Source organism: Corvus cornix, chromosome 4 (genome assembly GCF_000738735.6).
Source record: "Corvus cornix cornix isolate S_Up_H32 chromosome 4, ASM73873v5, whole genome shotgun sequence".
Classification (NCBI taxonomy): Eukaryota; Metazoa; Chordata; class Aves; order Passeriformes; family Corvidae; genus Corvus; species Corvus cornix.
In genome coordinates, this window is record NC_046334.1 from 44,765,083 (window position 1) to 44,788,810 (window position 23,728).

Below are 23,728 nucleotides of genomic sequence, written 5' to 3' on the forward strand. Positions count from 1 at the left end.
CTCGTCTCTCCACATTCCCTCCTTCAGACAAACTGTCTTCAAGGTTTTTATATTTGAACTTTTACTGCAAAGGGGATTTTGGAAATTATTTTTTTCATTTACAGACAAGTAGATCTGATGACTGCACTTTTGCCTTTTAATTGTTTACCTATCATGCAACAGTTCTAGTTCAGGAGGGGAAAAAAAAGAAACAACAGTGAGCCAGAAAATTACCTATACTTCTGCTCTGTTACAAGTGCCTGGAAAGTGGGGCACAACTGGCTTTCAGCTGCTTCCCTGAATGTCAGGGCAAGATAATCCCTGGCATAACTGTAGAGAAAGGTGGGATTGACAGTGCACTGGCAGGCATTTGCAACTGTCTCAGTTTATGGCCCCTGTAGAGCAGCTTTTAATATGAGAGATTGCTGCTCCAACACTCCCCCTCCTCTGAGACAAACCTGTGGAATGGGCAGAACCATGCTGAGCCATGCTTAGCACTTCCTACTCATCTATCACTCCCAGACCATGGTGAGTTATTAGTAGGGGTAAGTGGAAGTTGCTGTACCCACAATTATAGCCTGCATGCAAATTGTTATCTGCATGAATGTTCACTCTATCAGCAACCTAACAACAAATTGATGAAACCTGAGAAAGCCTTACATGTGTGTGACAGAGAATAAAGGAGCTCAGGGACAAGGCTCCACATTAATTTGGTAGAAAACCAGCCCCCTTTTAACATCCCAACCCTATGAACACTGAGTAAGCATTGCCTTACCAATGTCCCCACACAGCAGGAGTCAAGATGGAATTTGCTTTTATTCCTAATGGACCTTTGAACAGCAGATCTCACTGATAAGAAGCAGCAGATTTCACTGATTCAGTCAAGTGACTGACAAGTGAACTCAAAAGCATATTACTTTCCTGAGCCTGCAGCAATTAGACACTCACCCATTCATAGAACAGTCCTTAAAGAAACAAGAAAGGTATGCTGTGTTCTCCGGTTTATGCTATAAATAGTAAAACTTTTGGAGCAAGTTTACTCGATCAAGAAAAAGCTAATTCATATTCCCAGACATTAAAAATATCCCTATGTTAACCTAGAGAACATATGTCAGCTGACCCTATATATCTGTAATTGAGGGATAAAATAATTTCAGAAGAGCTCTTACCACCAAAATGAAATTTAAAAGCTGCCAAAAGTTAAATCAAGGTTTATTCCTGAAGAGCATCCAAATAAATTATGGTAAGAAAATCAAAGAGGCATATTTCTGCTCTTCAGTGATGTTAGAAAATATGTATACCATTAAGAATAAACTATCATCTTTCCTGTAATATCTGATTATCTTCAACTGGTTTTGAAAGTGCAATACAATATTTTTTCTTTCCTACTTTGCCTGGTCTGGACCTATTGAGAGAAACACTGTGCCTAACTTGCAGTCCAAAATCAGTAAATCCCTTCACATCTAACCCTGAAAGGATACACACTTCTCTGTAGCTTAGGCTGCAGCGCTTCATGTTGAGAGCAGTATTAATTCATGAAGGAATGTGCTAAACCTTGTAGGTCACTGATTCATTTTTATTGAAACTTGGTTACATTTCCTATGCACCCTTCTAATTTTTCTGGACATTTTGGGATGTTTTAGATTTAATACCCAAATGACTTTCATAAAAAATAGGGACTTCCTTCCCACTTTCAACAACCAGGGTTGAGCTGGACTCCAGCCCACTGGCCCTTCAGCTCTATGCTCCTCTCCAAGCCATTCTGTCTTCACTGCCTTACCCTAAACATCTCCTGATGGGTTTTCCCAAGGAAGGTCTGGGTTGTTTCAGGCCTTCGGTTCCAGAGCTGACCCCAACTAGCTTGCCAGACCTCTGATTGTGAACTCATGTCTTCATTATAAGAACGACATGTCAGGTAATTTTTTAATAATATTCTTTTTAGCTAGCTTACACAGAAACAAAAATAACAAAAAGAGCATTCATTTTCTTGAATCATTTTCCTTACTCTTATGATATATACTTCTGGCTTAAGTCCAGTCATCTTGAATAGCTTAGGATCTTACTGTAGGTCATGTTGGGAGTCTTTCCAGTTCATTTTTCAGAGCATTTTCATATTCACTGCTGCAATCACCAGAAAGCAATGATTCAATCTATGATAAACTGTCAAGCTAAGTTTGTCTCTACCATCTTCTGCTAAAGTCTTCTTGACACCTATTCAACAATTCATTTCATTCATAGTTTCTCTTTGATAAATTTCCATTCCTTCAAGCCTTTTCCTCACAACTAGGAAAGAAATCTAGTTCCCCTGGGGCTATTTGTCATAAACTCTCTACCCAGCAAGAGCTGACCAGAAAGCATACTTAGAGTCTGAACCAGAGCCTGGAATGAAACTTCTTCATTCAGTAGCACCTACAAAGGCTCACAAGCCCACTCCTCTGTTAGCATATATATCAGCCAATAGTGTCTACTGATTCTCATAAAGTGTATGTCCTGTATCCCTTGCTTACCTTTCCTGTATGCATTTTTTCATGGTTAAGAGTTCATTCAGCATGTAACCAGGTGAGCACACTTAATTATCTTAGATTTCATATGGAATAGCTTACAAATTAGAGAACATGCAGATCTTCAAGGGGAGTTTAATACTTTTCACCACATTCTTACTGTGTCTGTACTTCATTTTTCATCTCTTGGTGTTCCAGCAATCACCTGTTGTATGTTCAGTCACCTCTAGGAAGTCTACCTACCTGAAATGTTGAGAAAGGCATGTGAATCCCTAAAAGTTGTACTAATTGTTTAGCTATGTATCTCAATGTGGATTTGTGTTCAAATGCATCTTGCCAATTTTTAAATGGAATTTATAATCTGGCTTACAGTTCAAGAAATAATTCCTGGGTTTCATTATGCATGAATCCACTATGTTTGAAAAAATATATATCCCTCTTCATGTATTCAGTGGGCCAGACTGTGATTCACCTTAGCACAAATAGATTGAAAGTTGTAACTGCCTGAAAGAGAGCTTTGTTTTGCAGGTGAGTCACAGTGTTGCATCCCCAACATTATTTCACTGCCTTCTAAGTTCAGGAATTCAACCATTTGCTGTAAACTGGATCATTGAAATTATTCATATTAGGTCTATTTTTTACCCTATGTTGTTTTAATGAGCTTTCAGTGAGCTGTGCAAACAGCTGTCCCAGTACCAAATGAGAGGACAGTTTGCTCCTCAAGTAAGGGACACAGGCAAAAAGACTTTGAAGAATGAAATATTTCCTGTAGCAGCCTTCTGCTGCTAGTGTCTTGGGAAATAAATGCCTTAAGGAGGCTGCACAAGACTTAGAGAGGCATAGAGAATTTGGCATAGAAAATGTATTTAAATACTAAATTATGCATTTCTAACTGACCAAGAATTAGGACTGTGCAGCTACACAGCCATTCAGATGATACTACAACAGTCTCTGTTATTTAATAGAAACTATGGAGTCCCTTCAGAAATTTGAGACTGTTACAGACTGTCTTCTGCAGACTAAACATCTCCCCTTCGGCCCTTGTGTTTGGTGTGCTGGCGTACACGATCTGCACAGACATCCTCACCTGGACTCTTGGTACATGTGACTTGCCACTGTTCTACTGCCTTTTGTGACCCTCCAACCTGTAGAGTGTCCACTGCATTTGTCCCCTAATCTATTCCAGCTGAATTGATTTTTCTGTCAATCCTTTAGCATTTCCAAAATTATGTCACACATTCACAATCAAACCATGTCTTTACATAGACTGCTGATATATTACCATGCTCTAGTCCTTCCTCTTCTTGCTAAGGGCTACTGTTCCTAACAGAGGTCCCCACCATTAACATCTTTTATTTCCTGCAGGCGTACAAAGAATGTGTAACCTTGGTGCAGAGGGTGCTCTGCTGGGAACGGTAAAAACCATGTGTGTTTACAGTAACACTAGACACTCTTTCAGAATAAGTCAGCATTTTTTGCCCAACAGGAATCGAGCCCATTGATTCTCAGGCAAGGAGGAGCAGAGTGGACCTAAGGTCAGCATGTGCTTGCTGTTAATGCACAGCTCAGTTCTTTGTTTCAAGATTCAGCCCCACACTTACCCAGCCTTTTTTGAGCTTCCTTCTTGGTAGATGTTAGGAGTTAACAGCTGGCCTCCCCTTATTTTTCTGAGAGCTCCTTTCATGGGGTTGTCATTGATAAAATAAATATAGTAATTGCAAAGGTTTGCATGACCTTTTCTGAGTTCCATGGGTTCATTCGTGTCTTTACAAACCATGCACAACAATGTGAAAAAGTCCATTTTTCCATAAAAGGGTATGGAAACATCTAACCCTCAATAGATTATGAAGTTTTGCAACTAGCATGAAGTTATATCTGACAAGTGAGCAAGGCATTTATGGAAAAAATTATGATATTTTAAACAATTGATACAATTTAGACTTCCTTGGTAAAATAGAAAATATTTCATTTGGATATATTTACATTTACTTTGTATTGCCTCTTACAGAGGAAAAAACATATCTACCGAGGATCAAAATATGCAGTGGATTTTGGTGATCTATACATGTTTAATACTTCATGGGTAGCTATGACACCGATACACTGACTTTGTTTTGATTGATGATCAGTAGTACTTTACTGGAAACATTGTACGAAGTGCATGGGCACAGATGGGTAAGGTACAGACGAAGGTCTTTAGTTGAAATTAGAGTGAAAGCACTTTTTCTGCAGTCTTCTCATCTCCAAAGCATGGTAAGCTTTAAAAATGGCATCATTCCTCCAGATGAACACTAATAAAAGGTGTTTAAATTTTGAAGGCCAAAATCCAAAATCTAACGTAACTTTGATCTAAAATAATTTTCAGTATCTGTCAAGGATGAATTTGGGAGCTTTTTTGAAAGTGTATTTAAAATGATACATTATTATTAATCCTATCTGCTAGAATTTATTTTTTAGTCATTTGATTGTCCAGATGCTGAAATCTTACAGTTCTTTCATAGAGGAGGAGCTTTTCAGCATCAAATAACTAGGTTAATTAGGTTGAAATGAGGTTAATTAGTAACTAAATCTAATCCTATTAATTGAAATTCAGAGCTGTCATGACTTGATAGGGACAGAGCTTTTCAAAGTTTGTTTAATATTGAAGGACTTACATTAAAAACTGGGTTTTAGTTGCCACTTAGGTTTTTCTTATGCATTTTTATATACACTTTAGATTTAAGTCTTGACCTTTTGAAATCTACTTCTGTTCTATTCCTGACTTTTATAGGCAGTTATCCGAGCTCAAATTTGCTATCAGTACACTGACAGCCTCACTTCAAATTTCAAACAGTCTAGAATAGATCTGTACACCAAGAGTAGAAGGGTATACTTGCTTGCTGTACAAAAGTACATTTTCTCCTATAACTTATTGTGGAAGTTTTCATTGAATGTAAAGAAATATTTAACACCCCCATACATAATCTTTTCCAGTACTTGACTAAAGGGTAGTAGGTTTGGATTGAAAAAATTTAGCAACATCTAAGCTTTGACATCTAAACCTGCTATACTTTCATTGCATCTTCTAAAGAATTTTAATGTTTCTCCTTATTTTGGTTCCTTATGCATAAAGTGTTATAGAACACCAATGACATTAAAAAAAAAAGATCTGGATATATTTCAAATGTCTCCTAAAGGCACACTAATTCTGCATGCCTTCAGAAAGTTGCCAGTATCAGCAAACAGGGATGAGCTGGTTTAAACCATGAAAAAAGCATCCAATGATGTTTCAATTAAACTTTCAGTTATCAGTGAAGTTTTGATATGACAAATTTTATGTCTGAATAGCAGGTCCTTTTTTACAGGTTATCAAGGAACTACGAAACTTTCTGAGCAAAGCAAACCTACTTTCAGGAGAGGTTCTTTCTAAAAAAGTTGTGTACTGTGGTACAGATATATTCTTCCTCTAAGATTATATTCTTCTCATTTGTCATATTAAATATTAATTTTTCAATTTTGATCTTGCTAACTCCTGTGTTTAAATGTATACTACATCAAGGACTTGCAGCACAGCTGATGTACGGATCATTCTGTTTTACATTTGCACAGGTTTTTTTCCTTGATTTTGTAGAGACGTACTTCATTTTGTCCTTACATAAGATCCACAGATTAATTAGCCTTAGTTTGGAGGAAAAACATACACAAACACAATACTCTCCCCAATACCAAGTCAGTATTTTGAAACCTTTTACCACCTTAAAACATTTCCACACTTTCCTTGACGTTCTCATACTTTAAATACTTATCGGCTCTTATCATGACTCTTCCCTTGCACTATTAGCTATCAGAAGAGAAGAAGAGGGTTTCATCTTTTCTTTTAAATCAAACTTTAATCAAACTTAATAATTTTTGTTGCGTTATCTGAATTCCTTCAAAACTTGTTGACGTCTTCATGGTACTGGAGAGTAAAACTACATGCTGCATTTGAGAAGCAATTCATTTGTGCCAAACAGAGAGTGTCTGGTTGTTCTTTATGGAAACGTTGAGAAAGTAAATAATAATTATTTTTTATAATATAGATGCACCAAAAAATATTATGATGAAAATTTCAGAGCAATAAAGAAGAAAGTACATATATTTTACCATGCTTCTCAATCAAACATTTGACATTACCCTTTCACCTTTACTGCAGTACCTTATTTTTAATAAATACATCTTTAAAATATTAGTTTAACCTATCAGTCTCAGGTGTAAGCTTTGTTTTCTTGTTTGTTTTCTTCTTCAACTTCTTTGGGAGTGTTTTATTCCCTTCTTACAAATACCACATTTTTCCAAGGAATTTCTACGTCATCTACTCATAAATATGAAATAACTTCTCTTATATTTCACCAGCTCTTTAATTGCTTCCCTCCCCCCTTCTGCTATGAAGCACTTAAAGAAACACTTGTACTTACTTGATTCTAGTGTACATCAGGGTTTGTAAGTAGTTTTTCCATGTATGTGTTGCAGCTGCTATTTTAGATGTTCACATTTTTTCAAGGCCTAATTTGGATTATTTCAGAGCCATTAATATCTTGTATTGTGCCCAAGGACAAGACTCATATTTCTTATTTTATTTAAGAACTGCATAAATTCACTATTGTAATGATGTCTCTGAAAAATTTAAGTCTACAGAAGGTAAATAGAATTTTAGGTTCTCCTATGTAACCCAACTCATCATCTAGATATCTTTTTAACAACAAATGATGACAGTATGTTCAGACTGAAGAAAAGCAGAGCAGATAATTTTAATTACAGACCCCATTCATACGTAGATGCCACCATATATGTCTATTTTCAAAATTACTTGACAACAGAAAAATATTAGGCCCGATATAGAGCTATAGCAAAATACAGATCAGGCTGTCAGCCCTACAAACACAAGGTTCACATTTTCACCTTGGTTTTGAGACTATGAAGTGTACAGTTTGCTAAACACATACTAATAAAATGATCTACTGAAACAATTTAGGGGAACTTGCCAGTCAGTAACTAGTCTCAGGCTATAAAAGTTAGGCTAAATACTGCTGAATCCTGTCAACCTCCTTTTCCCCAAACAGCCTAGTCCTGGCTCACTATTTTTACACAGCCAGGCTTCAGTACAAGTGTCATAACCTGAACTCTAAGTGAAGATTTTCCACGCACTGCAGTGGGACTCCAGAGGGCAGATATGTCGTGGCTGAAACCAGATGCCAGCAGGAACAGTAAATTTCATGCAGAAATAATTTTGGATAATTAGCTGTGAAATAAATTAAGTACAGATACGGAGAAATCCAATTCCTAGAATAGCAGACCAGAGTGTCTTTTTAAAACCTCATTTAATGGTGTTGCTAACTTCATGGAGTAAATATGTAACATTAACATCTAATAATAACTTTAGCTAGAGTTTTAGATTTCTTTTGTAAGTGTTTAAGGTATGCTGTGGGCATTCATTATTAACAGAGACTTTATTATGGAAAACAGAATGTATGTTTCAGTTGAGATGATGACTGCTTTAATCTTCCAGATAATTATATTTGACACAGTCCCCATAAAGCTTCAGCTTGCATCTGTGATACATTACACTTTCAAAAGGTAAAGCAAAATATTAGATTCTTTATCTTTTAAGGTTTAGGCATGAGAACTTCTAATCAGCAAGATTTCAGTTCAAATAACAAACACCAGAAGAAAAACATCCTACAAAATTGCATGCAACACTTGGAAAAATCATGAGTTTGCTTTTTGATTCTCTTTTTTTAGAAAAAGTAATCTAATTGTAGCCAATGTTCTGAAAAAAACATCAGTGAAGAGAAGACAATTGTTTGAAATTATGTTTATTTAGTTCCATCAGAGCAGAACTCAAGGAAAGTTCTCACTAGCCATGTAGTGGCTGAATTTTTATTCTCAAATGGAAGCATGCAATTAAAACTACAGGAGATGTCAGATACACTTGGACTCTCCTCCCCTTGTGTCTTTCCCTGTCTTCTTGTCTCTACTTCACAAAGCAGTGCATACACATCTCCCTCTTGACCCTAGCACAGCTTTCTCATTCTGTATTAACATTTCATGAGGGACCAACCCTTTTCCACCCTTCTGTGAAATGAAGGTGGGGCGAGTAAAAGCTTGGGAGAGACAGGTTCTCTCATTCATCCTGCAGGGCTGGCAGCAGCCTGGAGCTGTGTTTGCAAATACTTTTTATGCTGTACATAACACAGGAGAGAAAATATCTTCTAAGATGTTGGTCACTAATATCCGAGTTTGCAGAATTGATGTGAAATAGAATTTCTCGGAGGTTTACAAAAGGCTACAACAAATGAACTTTCCAGAAAGATGAAAATTGCATATGTCTACAAAAGAGCAAATTGCCTTACCAAACCACTATCAAGTATGTAGGGATAAATAGCTAGAATTTCTCAATATCAGGAAAGTAACATATCCTTTCATCATTTCCCCAAATACTGGTTTTAATATGAACACACAAAGCACCTCAAAGAAGTTATGTCACAAGCAACTCCAGGACAAAGAGTTAAAGCATGGCAGATACCTGAAATAGAAACCCAGAGTCTGAGGTAGGCAGTGTTAAAAATAAATCCCCAATTTAACCATGTAAATGAATATTTACACAAAAATGACACAAGGAGAAGTTACCATTCACAAACTGTCCAGCAGTGCCTTAATTAGTGAAATCCTGAATTCTACTGAAGGTGTTGTTCCAATACCTATTCAAAAGTTTAGATTCAGTTTGGATCCTACTTTCTATGTCATTACTCCCTATGAACATTCCAGTTTTTCTGCTGTTTTCTCTACCAGTGAGGCTACAAACCAACAGCTCAGAGATGATTATTACATCCTGCTTGTCTTCACAGTAACAAACCTGTAGAGATCGTGTTTTACAGTGCTGCAGTGGCAGCATCAGGGATGAGAAGGGAGGAAGACAGCTCTCCCTCTTTGCATCACTTAATAAAACACACATTACACAGGGCAGTGATAATGGAAGATGACTTATATGAGACCCCTAAAACTCACTAAATCTTCTCAGGAATAAGCTTTGTCCATCATTCCCTGCAAGCACTGGGACTTTCTCTTTGATTTAAAATTTCTTGCCACTCTTCGATCTCTCTGTTCAGAATGATCTCTGTACTCTGAGTTATCTCCCTAGTCACCCTCTGGCTTCGAGGAGTCCAGCTCACATAACACTCCCCACGCTCCCGTTCTGCTCCCTGCTCCATACACAGACACCAGCCTGCCACCAGTAGATTATATTAAACTCATTGAATCAAATTTGCTCTATTCACAATCACTGCCCATGTTGGTCGCCACAGACAAGCTCAAAAGCTTTGTTTCTTTGATATCTTATTGTGCCATGTTGTATGAGAGATGTCTGAAGAGGAAGACATGTAATTGAAGGAGCTTACCATCTTAGTATGACTGGGTAATCACCATCTTAGTGTGACCAGGAGGGACAGAGAAAGTGGAAAAGAGAAAAAACAGAAGAGAGGGAAGGAAAATTTCCAATCATGAAAGAAGATTGTAGAGAAGATTTTGAATAGGGAGTAGCAATAGCAAGCTGGGGATTTTTTTTGAAGTGTTGGGCTGTTTGTTTTGCTTTGGGGTCTGGGGGTTTTTTGTGTGTTCTGCACTTTTCTATTACTGCAATTTCATATACAGCCTAATTTGCATTTCCACTGGAAAGAAAGAAGTACCTTCTGCCATGCCTTTTATTCTATGAAATTTTATTCATCCTGCCCTAATTCCAGTGATGGAATCAGTCAATTTTTAATGTGTCACTCAACTGACAGAAAGCTATGTATGGGCAATTTGCCCGTCAGGTCACTGAAGGAAGGAGAAACAATGCTGTTTAATACTCTTTTGCTGTAGTGAAGCATAACACGTGGCTAATGCTCAAAACTAACCTCAGTTCACAGCTTATTGCCATCAACTATTTTATAACTATAAGAAAGTTCTGTGGCTCAAGTTTAGATGCTTGGAAATGTTTGGACACTACCATAGATTAATACTCCCATAAACTTCTCTAAGCAGGTGCCTCACATATGGCTAAACAGAATGAAGCTTTAACACTCCCTTCCTCATTTGAATTTTAAACTATGGCACTAGCACTAATGTCTCTTTTTTTTTCTTCAATATTCAGTATTTCAGCAAAAATTTGGCTAAACAGGCAAGATCTGTGGGTTTTTTTAATAACGTAAGAATAGTTTTTAACCACTTACATTAAAAACAGGTTAAAATGGAACAACGTGCAAATGAAACTGGAAGCACATCTTCTTTCATGTTATTCAGTTACTTATTATTTTGTATTCATGGATGTGATTAGGAATGCTTTCTGCGTTCCTGTGTTGGTTTATTTATTATTCTTGGAGCACAGAGTGATAGTGAGACAGCAGTTCAGAAACAGCCAGATAAGCTTACACTTTGAAGTGCACAGAACTCTAATTAAGCTGTGGGGCTGTTTACAAAGCAGGGCCATAATCACACCATGAAGATTGTTCATATTTATTTGAGATCATGTTTAATTTGAGACTCATAAATGTATATTAGAAGGCTACTCGGTTTATATAAACCCATTAGTATGTATTTATGTCACAATAAAAGCTAATTAAGGTAGATATTTTGACAAGAGCTACTCAGTGTTCCACCAGAAGAAGGCTTCAAGTTTCAGACATTTAAAAGTTCATGAAAGCAACGACAGCTGTAGTTTGCATCACGTACTGCTGCTGGGGCGGGTGGATTTTGTGCTTTTTCTTTCTTAAAATTATACACCCTTGTTCAAAAATACAGGTCTGGACCATGGCATGAGGGTAAAAAGCATGCACATCTTGCAAAAGCAGTGTATACAGAGGCAATTACGGTCACCTGGAGAGAAAGCGATTGTCCCTGGGGCTTCTCCACACCTCTCCTACCGTGGGGGAGGAGCGTGCAGAGATGCCCAGCAGTGCACTCTTGACATCATGGAGGAAACTCAGGAAGTTTTCTCTGTTGGTCTACTCTGTCATGGTCTACTGTCTCTTCTCCAGACTGCACCATTTAGCCCCTAGGCTGTTCAAAGGTTGATGCCAGGGTGTTGACACAAGTCAAACGGGCACTTTTCTGAATGCAAAGTATGGTGGGACACATAGGGTTGAGTCCAAGGACTGACAAATCAAAAGGACACCTATGTGCTAAATGAAACTTCTCAATATTTTTACTTTACCTGATTGAAAAACAGAGGTTTTTTCTTTTAAACCAATCCAAATGAATCAAAATGTGGCTTTGACATATCAAGCATTTCGTTGAGATTTGTAAAGCTTCTATTGGAACTTTTATATTTCAACCGAATACATTTTATTTCCCTGTCTTGCAGCAGGAATTTCTCTAAATCTTTCCAGTCTGCTCTGATTGGTGGCTGCTTCTTGACCTGATACATATCAGGTTTCTGAGATACTGCAGATATTGCAGTACCAGATTTTTTTTTGGAAAGCAGCACATGTCAAACCCAAAATTTGAAGTTCTTCTTTCCCAGCATGGTCTCCTAGATAGCATTAGGAGACATCTGCTGAGACATGAAACAATGACACATGCCATGTGCCCAGCAGCCTTTTTTAATTAGATATAAAATTCTGATTCTGAAACATTCTTTTGTTCTATGATACTTTTGGAGAATTATGGCATTGCTTTTTTTGCTTCTCTAAGAAGGGGAAAGATGTTTGCACGCATCAGATCAGGCAGGCTGCATAGACCACTCAGCAAAGATGCTCTAGATTTGCCACACCATTTGTTGCAGTCTGTAGAGAAGTCACAGCAAAGCTCAAACTGGCATCATGTTTAAAAATTATGTGTCTCTGGCGGCCTGCACATATTTTGTATACATACATCCTTCCAGACCCAAGGGGCCAGAATCACACAGATGAGCCAGAGATATACATAAGAATTTGCACATTCATGGAGAGTCAGAGGGGAGGCCGATATATTTTAAGCAAGCTTGAAGAGCATGAGGCTTGCACAACTGTTTGTTTATTTCCTGAGTGCTGGACTTAGTTGCCAGAACTAAAAATGATATCACCATTTCTGTCCATCCTAGTATCCAATGCATTCTGTCTGCTCTTTTTCTTTAAGAGCAAAAAGGATCTTTGGTATTATCTTTGCAGAGCAGAGCATGGATGGAACCACTAAGGGACAGAAAACAGATAGCTTTGGCAAGTGTAGGTCCTTCAGCTGGAAGTGCTGAGCAAGGATAAGGTTAGAGGGAATTAGCCTCTGCCTCCTGCCCTTGGCTGGTTTGAGAATTATGTGTTTAAGAATGATGAGCAGCACTTTACAAGTAGATTCAGCCTTGACAGGAAGATTGGAGAGGCACAGATTTTCTTATGTTAACAAGAGGTTTCTAAAAATATTTCCAAAACAAGAAGTGGGAGAAGTCAGTGGTTGCAGTCCCGAGGCCCGCCGGGCCTGGGGGACAGAAAAGACGCTGCCCTGGGAGAGGCAGTGGTGGAGCTGATCTCAGCTGGTGGGAGGGCTGGAAGGGCAGGGAAGGTAGGGTCTGGTCCCCATAAATATTTGCTTCTGGAATTACACAAAGACTCTTCCTGGGCATGCATGCTGCTCCTCATGCTTGGAGCGGGCAGCTGTCTCTCTCCTGAGGATGTACTGTCACGTCACTCCCCAAACACCAGCTGCTGCATTCCCCTCTTGTCAGCAACAGAGCCCTCTCCTTCAGGTTCCCCTCATCTTATTTTTGGTTCAGCACACATCTTTGTTGACCCATCCGGTTTTTAAGAATTTACTTGTTTGGTTTTTTTTCATCTCAGCCATTAAACTGAAAATGCTGAATAAAATTAAATCATTCTGGAAGATAGATGGAGTGTTGAATGTACTATGACTGTGGTCATCACCAAAACTATTCAAATACAAAAACCTGTGTCTGATGGTGGTCATTCTTGAGTTTCCAGAGACAGTGAAGCCAAGAGGTAGAGCTGCCTCATAAATTTTACCTAGACACTGGTTGGTGGTTTAGGACTATATTTGCATGCATTTTGCTGTAACATCTGTATACAGTTAATTGAATTGTAGATGTAAGATATGGAAGGGTATGTTTTCTCAGTCACAGAAAGGGATTTGTTTTCAGGAGATTTTCCAGTACATTGTCAAATAGACCAGCAAAAATTTTGCCATTTTCTTTAAAAATATATTCTTTGCCAACCCTTAAATCTCAACATTAAAACCTTTTGTCTTTAATGTCATTTACAGTGCTCCAGTATAGCTGTTTGGTTCAACAATAAATTACTCTAGCACACTCATGTTGATCAACATCAAAGGTTCCCCAGGTGAGGTCTGTACCCTGTGTGCTTGGTACCAATGGCCTCCTCTCCCAGGTCAGACTGTAAGCATGAGTTTAGCAGGGGAATGGAGGAAATTCTTCCACACAAACCATCTGCAAGTAACTGCAGGTCTGTGATTCAGGTAGATGTCTCTGTGCAAACAGCTACACCTTCAAGGGGAGAGGGAACAAGCCTGAGCTGAAGTGGAAAATATCCACATAAGCAGACATCATTTGAGCAGCAGCAACTGGGAATGTGGGAGGAGCTTGCCTGAGATGCAGAGTAGAGCTCTCAACAACAGTATCGAATAATGGCACAGTGGTGGTGGCATCTCAGCAGCTTTCCCCTGAACACATGGGTGTTTTCCAGCACAAAACTCTTTGTCACTGTCACCCTGTGCACTGGGCTTTTTCAGCATCATGTGGGAATTGAGAGGTGCAGACCGCAACTGAGTGAGTTGTTCCACAAGGGGCGTTAATTAAATAGTGCAAGAATGGAGACTGCAGTACAGCTCTGCTCCAATACCATCTTTTAACATGATTAAAAAATCATTAATAATCATGTGCTTTTATATTCCATGGCAAACTCTTATCTCATTTTGTGACTGTATTGAATGTCATGAATCTCAGATTTCCTCTGCTGATCACATTATCTGCTTTTAACTGTATTCCCCATTATATCTCTCAGTCTACATACACCTTTCTAAAATTAACGTCCTTTATTTTCTATCCATTTCTAACCTATCTATATCTAATTATTTACCTGTCCATGGCCCATTAAAAATTTTCTGACATTTAATTTAATTCTTTACACAATCTTACTTAGATTATCTATTTATTTGTCTTGTAGCATCAGACAAGCAAACGCTTTTAGCAGTATTTCTTTGCTTCGTTACAGTTTATTTCTCCTTCGCCCTTTGCCATTTTCCAGACCATTTTGTTGAACTGGTTTTAAGAACTGTTTTAAACATTTTGAGCCATAACATGTCTACATGTGTAACATAACCCACAGTAACTCTCAAAGAACCAAACCCTGGTCAGAAATATATATATGTTGCTGGTTTTATTTTTAAATTCTGAAAAGTTGTTCTGGCTTCCAAAATGAATAATGGCCTGAATGTTTTTATTGACATTGTAGCCTGGACTAGGTGCATGCTTTTGAAAAGGCTCCCCCAACACCACTCTTTGGTTCGTATCTCCAAGCAATCTTGGAGCATGTGAATTGGATGGTTTTCAAATGAAACTAAGCCAAAAGATGCACCTTCATGGTGTGCCAGTAATCTCCAACCTGTTCATGAAACCCCGAGAATTCATTCAGTTCACAAGATGCAGGTAGACATAGTTCAAAGTAACTCTACCTCGAGATGTATCAAAACTTTGGTACCATTTATTTTGCTGTATAAATCCATTCTTTCTGGGCCATGTTGTTGGTAATGTAGAGATGGCCACTGGTAGTTAGAACCCTCTTGAGACTGTCTTCACCCTTGCTGCTTTCTAAAATAGAGAAATTCAGCTCCTGATCAAGTTATCGCTTACTGCATCCTCATTTAAAAATGATAATGCTCTTCTGAGCTGTTCACTATTAGAAACAACAGCAGATCTCATCTGAACAGAGTGTACGTGTTTCAAAAGAGATATATTGTGCTCTGCTCATCATGTCAGCATTTGCCTATGTAAGCCTATGTCAGTATCTGCCAGTGCAAGCATTGCCACTTGCTCTTCCAGGAAGTTTTGCAAGAATAATAGTAAAAAAAAATAAAATAAAAAACCAAACAACAAAAGAACAAAAAAAAGAAAAAAGAAGGGAAAAAAAAAAATACAACCACGCAAGAGTGTGTTATCATATTGAATTTCTCTAGGGAGTTGGCTGCTTCTTTCTCCATCCGGCCTCAGAAAGAAGGAGGGGTGTAATGAGGAAAGCAACTGCAAACTATAGTGATCCTTCACCACTGTTTTGTTCAAAGACATACACAGGACATTAGTGTCTGCAGATGCTCTATAAAGATAAAAGACTAAGGCCTAGATGGGAAGAAATTATGATCTGCATTAAATAGGTGGTGAGCCAGTTATTCCCTCAGTTACACTATTGCAAATCCCGTTAATTTCTTTTCATTGTCAGCATGAGATAACGATGTGTCTTAAAGGAAATGAGGACTACAATAAGAAAGTGTGAAATAAATTATCTAATGTTATGAAAATAAAAACTGTTTTGTTCTAGGAAGGAATTCAAAGGGAGTGAAAAACCATAGGTTAAAACACATTTCTGTAATTTGGTCTCTGTATGCCAACCTTGTGACAAGTTAATCAATCAATTTAATGATACTACTTCTAAAGAAAATAATGGTATCTAATATTAATAGCTGTAGTTGCTGTAAAAAAATTAAGGACTATCCCTAGAATGAACATGAAGACAACTTTATTTGACAGTTTTTGCTTTCCCATATAAAAAAAGGGGTTTAGGTTTTTAAACTGGCATCTCCCATCTCTTCACATATTACCATACATAACATTAAAAAGGGAAAGAGAGTCTCAGGTACCCTTTTATTTCTCCCTTTCTCCCTCAGGGAAGCCACAGGACATAGCAATCAATTTAAAAGGTCAAAACAAGCAAGGTCAAATGGCTTAATTTACTGTGACTATTAATCTCTGTTACATTCATAAACATTTTTCATATGGGAACTTATCTTTCCACTCAGCAAAGATGTGGAGGCTTAGTTCCCTCTCTTTTTTCTTATCTCCCCTTTTCCTCTCATTTTTGTATTTCCATTCTTTCATTAGTGCACTGTCATGAAGTATTAAATATATGGAACTCAGAATCGGGCCCTATTCTATGTCTTAGCTAGGGTAAAATGCAAGAAAAGATATGGTAACGAAATAAAATACCTGACCTCTAAATACTTAAAATTACTTTATCTCTCTTCTATTTCTTACCTTTTTCGTGTCCAAACATGAAAGATTACCTGAAATATCAGCTAAGCAGGGAAATATTGTCCTAATAAATGAGCATGCAAGTATGTGCCTGGTAAGTTATTTGATTAAACAGGAAGGTAGAATAGTATAGATATCCACAAATAAAGCCCCAAATCTAAATGACTGTATCGTTAGCTCATTTGTAAACTGTTCCAGATGTAAGATTTTGGCAGCTTTCCAGTAGGCTGGCTGCAGTCTGAGCTTTCCTGCATCCGCAGTGAGAACTGCAATGCCTGACTCTTCAAGGAAAAGCTCCACAAGGCTGATGACAAATTATATAAAGTAACAACCTGCCTGCCTGGCAAAGAGAAATCCAAACAGATCCCCGGGCAGAGAATGCCCTTTTTCCTGGGGCTAAGCTACAGTCGTTTGACCTGGAAGTGTGATCGATCTGCATTATGCATCACCCGGTGAAAGCCCCTCTGAGGAGATCATTTAGTGATCATATCAGGGACTCCACTGCTAGAGCCTTGGATGTTATCTGGAAAAACACGAGAGACAGACGACTGGCAGGTGAGAAGGACATTACATAAATATATTTTAAAATTCATAAGGGATCAAAACCTATAACAGTAATTAGTGGTATCATTTGCATATGTATCGGTGTAGCCTCTGAGTATTTCTCCAGCCTTTTGTTTGTGTGTCATGTTACATCTGTGCTCTGCCTAGGGTGGAGCTGTATGTGCTCCTCTAACTAGATGAGACAAACTTCGGTTAAAAGAAAAGCAGCAGCGAATTTTGGTTCAGTATTATGGCACAAACTCCTCAGACTAAAGCGTGCTGAAGCATTTTATTTTGCTATTGGGTCAGAGCTTGTGCTTTACTGCCATGATGTGCTTCAGTGAGTTGCGTTACGGAGCGTTTTGTAGCCAAGGAGTGTGTCAGTTGGAATATCTGGGCTGTGCACTGAGCAATTACTGGTATTTCCTCTGGCAAGGATTTCAGTACTGTGCACTCCAAGTGAGTGTCAGGTATGCCAGAGCTAGGCTTCTGAGATACAAATTACCAGCCATCTATATAGTTTCAGTCCACATTTTTATTTTGACTTGCAAATACTCAAAAACTCGAGTCAGACCATCATAGAGGGTTGGAGAAGAAGATAATTTAACTCACTTTATTTTTCTCTTCTCTTATTGTCTGTCAGATGAATGCTTCTCATTCACCCTGCTGGGGTTGTTACTTTTATTTTGCAGCATTTAGAGGTTTCAAAGAAGTCAGCAGAAATGCACAATGGGTGTGACTGCCAGAGGGATCATTTTGGTTTGTTTGTATACTTACAGTGGGGGTGGTTTATTCCAGGGGGAGTGAATGAGGGAGGAGAAATGTGAGTAATGATAAGATCAAGAATGAGATGACCAAGAGGCAGACTTTATGGTCTACTAATGTAAACTGAAAGTTTACATCACTCTCCTGCATTTATGTTTTGGAGAAATAAGAGTAGCTAAGTGCATAACATTTAGTTGAGCACTAATTCCAAAACTGATTACATTGGGTAATCAGGCAGTGAGTGGCCATTGCCTATAAAGAAACACATGGGCAAAAATCTGCTCTGAATTAGACCTACTCATAAAAACCTTGTTCTGCCCACTTGTGTTAGTGACTGGATTAATTCTGTGCCTGTTCCCATAGATGGCAAAGGACAGTGAGTTTCCTAGGCAGAGGAACTCAGCTTTACCACTATTTTACAGTAAAACCTCATGGTCACAGGAGATGGGGGCATCACATTTACTTTAGTGCTCAGTAGGTGGTCACAAATATGGCAGTGTCATAAAAGCACTGGACATTAACCTCTCTCCACAGCAAAAGGAACTGGGCAGACAGTCCACTTCATCTCTCAAAGGTGTGTTATAAAACTGGGTGTCTTTGGTAGCCTTAACCACTGCAGGGCATGGAGCAGCAGTCACAACACAGGTCCTGATGTTCAGGACATTTCTGAAACTTCACTGGAAGAAGCACTGAGAGGAGAGAAATTCTGAGTGAAAAGGCATGGATGTTAGACAAATCTATAAAAGGGGAGACAGTGGGGCCAAGTCAGCCTTTGTTTAATCTGCATGTTGCCCAGTCAGCTAGACACTAGTTTACCCTGACATTCAGTGCCATTCTACCTGTTAGAGATGTTTATGTGAATGCTTTGAAGTACGCTTTTTACTTTATCATTAAGTTCAGAATGGCATTTGCATCAGCAGACTCCAAGTACCTCTGGCCTGTGTCCACGTACTACAACTGCTACCAACTGTCTTCTATAAAATTGTTTTCCTCTCATCAGCTGACACAGGACAGCATATAATGATATGTAATTTATACCTTCAGAATGTGACCTACATATGAAAGTATGCAGATTTTATCAGGATACAAAGAGACCTTGATAAATGTATATATTTAACCTTACATATGATTATCAAATATTTGGAGGCTAAACAACTGCTAATTATATTTCTGGAGATTCTGTCACATTCCTAGAAACGGGGAGTGAACGTGAACCCTTTAGCCCCTTCAGCTGCGCTGATAAGGGTCGGCATGTTTTTATTCTACTTGGCATCTGGTTATGAGCCATCACAGCTTTTATCAATACAAGGCTTAGATGTTAGAGGACCCTTAAAAACAGTGACAGTTCCATTTTCCAGGCTGTGCTGGTGATGTAGACTTGTCAGTCCACCAGTATGTTTGGGCTGCTGTCAGTCACAAGATCCAAAAATCATCAAGCTAAACCCCCAATAAGAAGTACAGCATGTAGTTGGAATAGATATCAGGGTGTATTCCAGAAAATACTTCATGAACAAGAGATTCAGGAAGAGAAACAAAACAGCAAGTTGTGTTGCTGTTCTGTTTGTTCTCCAGGATATCAGCAGTTTAAACTGCTGACTACCTGAAAATGGTCAAGAAGGGTCATGACACTGAAAGGAGAAATCCTCTTATATCAGCAATTTGTGTTATCAGGACATGCCTTTAAAAAAAAACCCACATTATTTGCAAAAGAAAGAAGAAAATATGAAATATGTAGTCTTCATGGCATATTCAAGACAAAGTAAATGTTTTGCCTTCAAAACATCCTTCTAGCCTGCGCACAGAAGTAGCACTTCATGAAATATAATTTGATATCATCATCAAACAGGGAGTACTATCTACTTGCTAAGTAGGAAATATATCATGGAAAATGTTTTTTCCATTAGATAAGAATGGCTGGAGAAGAAAAGACTTTGGGAAGACCTCGTAGCAGCCTTCCAGTATCTAAAAGGGGCTTACAAGAAAGCTGGAGAGGAACTTTTCACAGGGGCATATAGTGAAAAAACAAGGGGTAATGGACTTAAGCTGAAAGACAGTAGGTTTACACTAGATATTAGGAAGAAATTCTGTACTATAAGGGTAGGGAGGTGCTGGAACAGGTTGCCCAGAGAGGCTGTGGACTCCCCATCCCTGGAGGTGTTTGAGACAGGGCTGGATGGGGCTTTGAGCAACCTGGTCTAGTGGAAGGTGCCCCTGCCCATGGTAGGGGATTGGAACTAGATGATCTTTAAAGTCCCTTCCAACCTAAACCACTCTATCATTCAAGGATGCTATGGTCATGTAGTCTTACTGACACAAAAGAAAGGGAGCAATAGTCCTGTGCAAAAGGTATCAAAAATATTTGAGATGCTCTTATTAAAATTGTATGGAATTAAATGACTGTAGCTAAAACCACTTTGATTTTGAGTGGGTGCAGTAAAGGAATGCAAATGAATGCGGACCGCCCTCTCAGATCACCTCTGTGTGCTCTCCTACTCTGGGCACTGTAGAGCAGCATCCTCATGTTGCTTTCGAACCCCAACACCAGGCCTGAGTTACTGCCTGTGCCATCTTATCACGTGGCAGAACAGCCTGTGGTTCAGCCTGCTGGGGTGGAGCACACTCGTATAAATGTGGTATATTATTATACCATATTGTGATCTATTGTTACTGTTGTATAAATTTGGTATGGCATATAAATATGGTGTATATTTACAAAACACCTGTCCTGAGGAGCAGTGAGCTGCAGCTCAGCATAGTCACATCACAGCAGCACAGATCATGGTTTTCCATTCTGTCTTTTTACCTTCTTCTCAGTTTATGTAGACAAAGAACATCTAGACACATTTATAGTCATATCTGGTGATCTTAAAATGTGGAAAATTATTCATTAGGTAAATCATTAAACATTTTCAGTTTCTGGGACATCTAAAATGCTCAGTAGAGGTGAGAAACAATTTGGGGTAGTGGAGTGAACAGCAAAAAATGACAAAGAATAAGACTTAAGTTTAGAGAGCCCCCAAATAGGCAATATGAAAATTGTAACTTTTCTTGTTACTGCATTCACAAGAAATAGATATATTTCCTTTGGAGTTCCCAGTTAATTCCTCTTACTAATGTCAGACCACATCCTCAGCTGGGAAGGGAAGAACATTCTGGCTTCTTCAGTGGACAGACCTCCCAAAGAGACCAGGATTTCATGCACAAGAAGGGCAGCAGCACAGAATGAGGTTTCACAGAACAGGAAGCATCATTCTCAGCTCTCAAATGCACATGACCTCAAAACATTGTAGACAGATTTCTCCTAGTGCCTTCACTGTTGTCTGAATTTGCATGACCCAATATAGCATTTATCTGCATTGTACTAAGAGCCATTATGTTCACCATACAACATGACTAAAGATCCTGGCTTTTTCATTTTCACCAGCATTTTTTGGAATACATGATCAGACACTGAGTAAAACTGACTGCTAATGTGCCTCTCTTTTAAAAAAATGGGGTTGTTTTATGGTGCAAAAGTTGCATTGTCTTCTGAAATTCTGGTATCATAGACAAAAAAAAGAATGTGTAGGTAGTCTGGTGTTGGTGAATTACTGACAGTTTTGCTGCAGTAGCTTAGTCATTGAAAGTCTGAGGTAAAATATTTTTTATATGTTATTTTAAAAATAAACTTTCAGCTATTCTGTTTGAAATTATATTGTTTATTTACCTACTTACCATCTCTCATATTCAACTGTCATTTTTTTTCTAATTTGAAGTTCACTAAAACTTCTCAATATGTATTTATCCCAGAAATTAATTTAATTTGTACCTTTTAGCCTACTTAAGTGGGCTTTTGCCACCATTGTTTTTCTTCGTTTTGTTTTTTGTTAATTGCCAAAGAAATGCTGAATTACTCAATTTCCAAGATCTGTTACAGACCAATTCTCATTATGCCTATTTTGCTAGTACTTGAATCATCTGGAAAGATTCTATAAGTCTGTGTAAGTTATTGATAAAGATGTAGCCAGAGAGAGAACTCTGGGATTGGAGAAAAAGTAATCCCATCAAACAACTCATTTCCATTTAGATTCCTTTTAGAAGACTATCAGTCAACTTCCATCTAGTTTTCATGGTTTTAGTACAGGCTAGGTTATTTTTGAGTCTCCTTATGAAAATTTTCTCTGCAGGACCCTTTGGGTAGACCTTTTATTCTTTAATTTATGATGATTAGCTAGAATTATACATTATTTAAGCTTTTCTGTCTACTGGCCATTATCAATTTGCAGGGCTTGTCTAGGAACACTGTGTGCATCTGCTGCCTACTCTCTGTTCTTGTTGATGCCTAATTTGTTCTCCATTATCAACATCCCTATATTTCCACTGGATTTATAATTGTTGTTTTCTCATATACTTTGCTCTTACCTCTGATGCCTTAAAGCATACCCATGTACAGATTATGAAGTCTGTGAGTATATATATATATTTAATAATTCTTAAACATTTCCCAGATATTGCTTATACTTCAAAGTATGTCTGTAGCTATCTATAGCAAGTAAAGGAAGGAAAGAAAGGAATTTTTATCCTTTGAAATTTTTTTAAGCCCCAAGTTAAGGTGAAGAATTTTGCACTGCATTTCAACTGTCCCCAAAATTTATGCTCATGCAGAAGAGAAATTACTTCTTGAAGTGTTTGCTTTGTTCTGAGATTGGAGAAAGATTTACAGTGTGTGTAGGTGAAATAAGGTCTTAAAAAATGGGTATGTTGCAGAACTCAAGACCACTTGATATATAGTTTCAGATATATCACTGTTTGTCTCTATCAGCATTTTTAGCAAATTACTGACCCCCAATCTGGAGACAATCTCCAAGAGGTTTGGTGCTTTACTCAGGCTATTATGATGTGGAGCATGATCACCTATTGATTTCACACATATTTGTAAAGAGACTGTAATTTATGGAAAAGAAACAGGAAAACAGTAAACAACAGTTGTCTGATAACTAAAGGAGCTATATCTATAATGAAGCAAGTGTAGCAGCACATCTAGTGCAAAACAAATGAATAATTTATTTTGGTCGAATGATTAAATATCATTATCATATCAAGTCTCCTCCCTTTGAGAGTGCTCATGAGCTTTGCTGTTATCCATATAATTATTAAGCAAGCTTATAGTGTAAGCATGTTTTTTTGAGAAAACATCAGTTTCATTCTTGTGGTTTATTATTCTTCACATCTTTCAAATTCAGATATCAAATGAAATCAGAAATAATGTATTTCATAAATAGCACGTGCTTGTTTAATTTTTTTAAATATTGCCACACTAAATTCCAATATGATATATAGATTATGCCTTTTTTAGCATTGGTGTTTTTATCAGGGAATGACTGTAATTCATTTAAGGCAAAGTCCCTCAGTCAAAATACTCATTCAAAATGGCATTTGGAATTAAATGCATCATTGGATTCTTGTTCCATGTTCTTTCTCTTAATTTCTTAATCTCTACATGTAAATGTAGAGAAATTCCAGAAAGGTTGTAGGTGCCTGTAGTGAAACTGGTGCTGTTTATTTCTGGCTACTGGAGTGCCTTGTTTCCAACCCTCTCATGCTTCTAATTTGAAGTCTAATACCAAAAGAGGTTGGAGCTCTCAAAGGGAAGAGAATGTGTGCATACTCTGTCACTTTGCCTGTTTGTAATAAATATTTTCATACGACAGAGATAAATTGCACT

General features: G+C 38.0%; 1 protein-coding gene across 5 annotated transcripts in view; it reads left to right on the top strand.

Moving 5' to 3' along the window:
* Nucleotides 1-23,728, top strand: part of DLC1 (DLC1 Rho GTPase activating protein) — a 220,992-nt gene that overhangs the window by 103,332 nt on the left and 93,932 nt on the right. Inside the window, exon 1 of one of the 5 annotated variants that reach the window (XM_010401626.2) lies at nt 16,992-17,271. The exons of the other annotated variants lie outside the window; for them this stretch is intronic. Coding sequence (XP_010399928.1) covers nt 17,157-17,271 — 115 coding nt within the window. The 5' untranslated portion in view covers nt 16,992-17,156. Of the gene's footprint in view, nt 1-16,991; nt 17,272-23,728 lie in introns of those variants that run through there. 5 annotated transcript variants of the gene reach the window in all.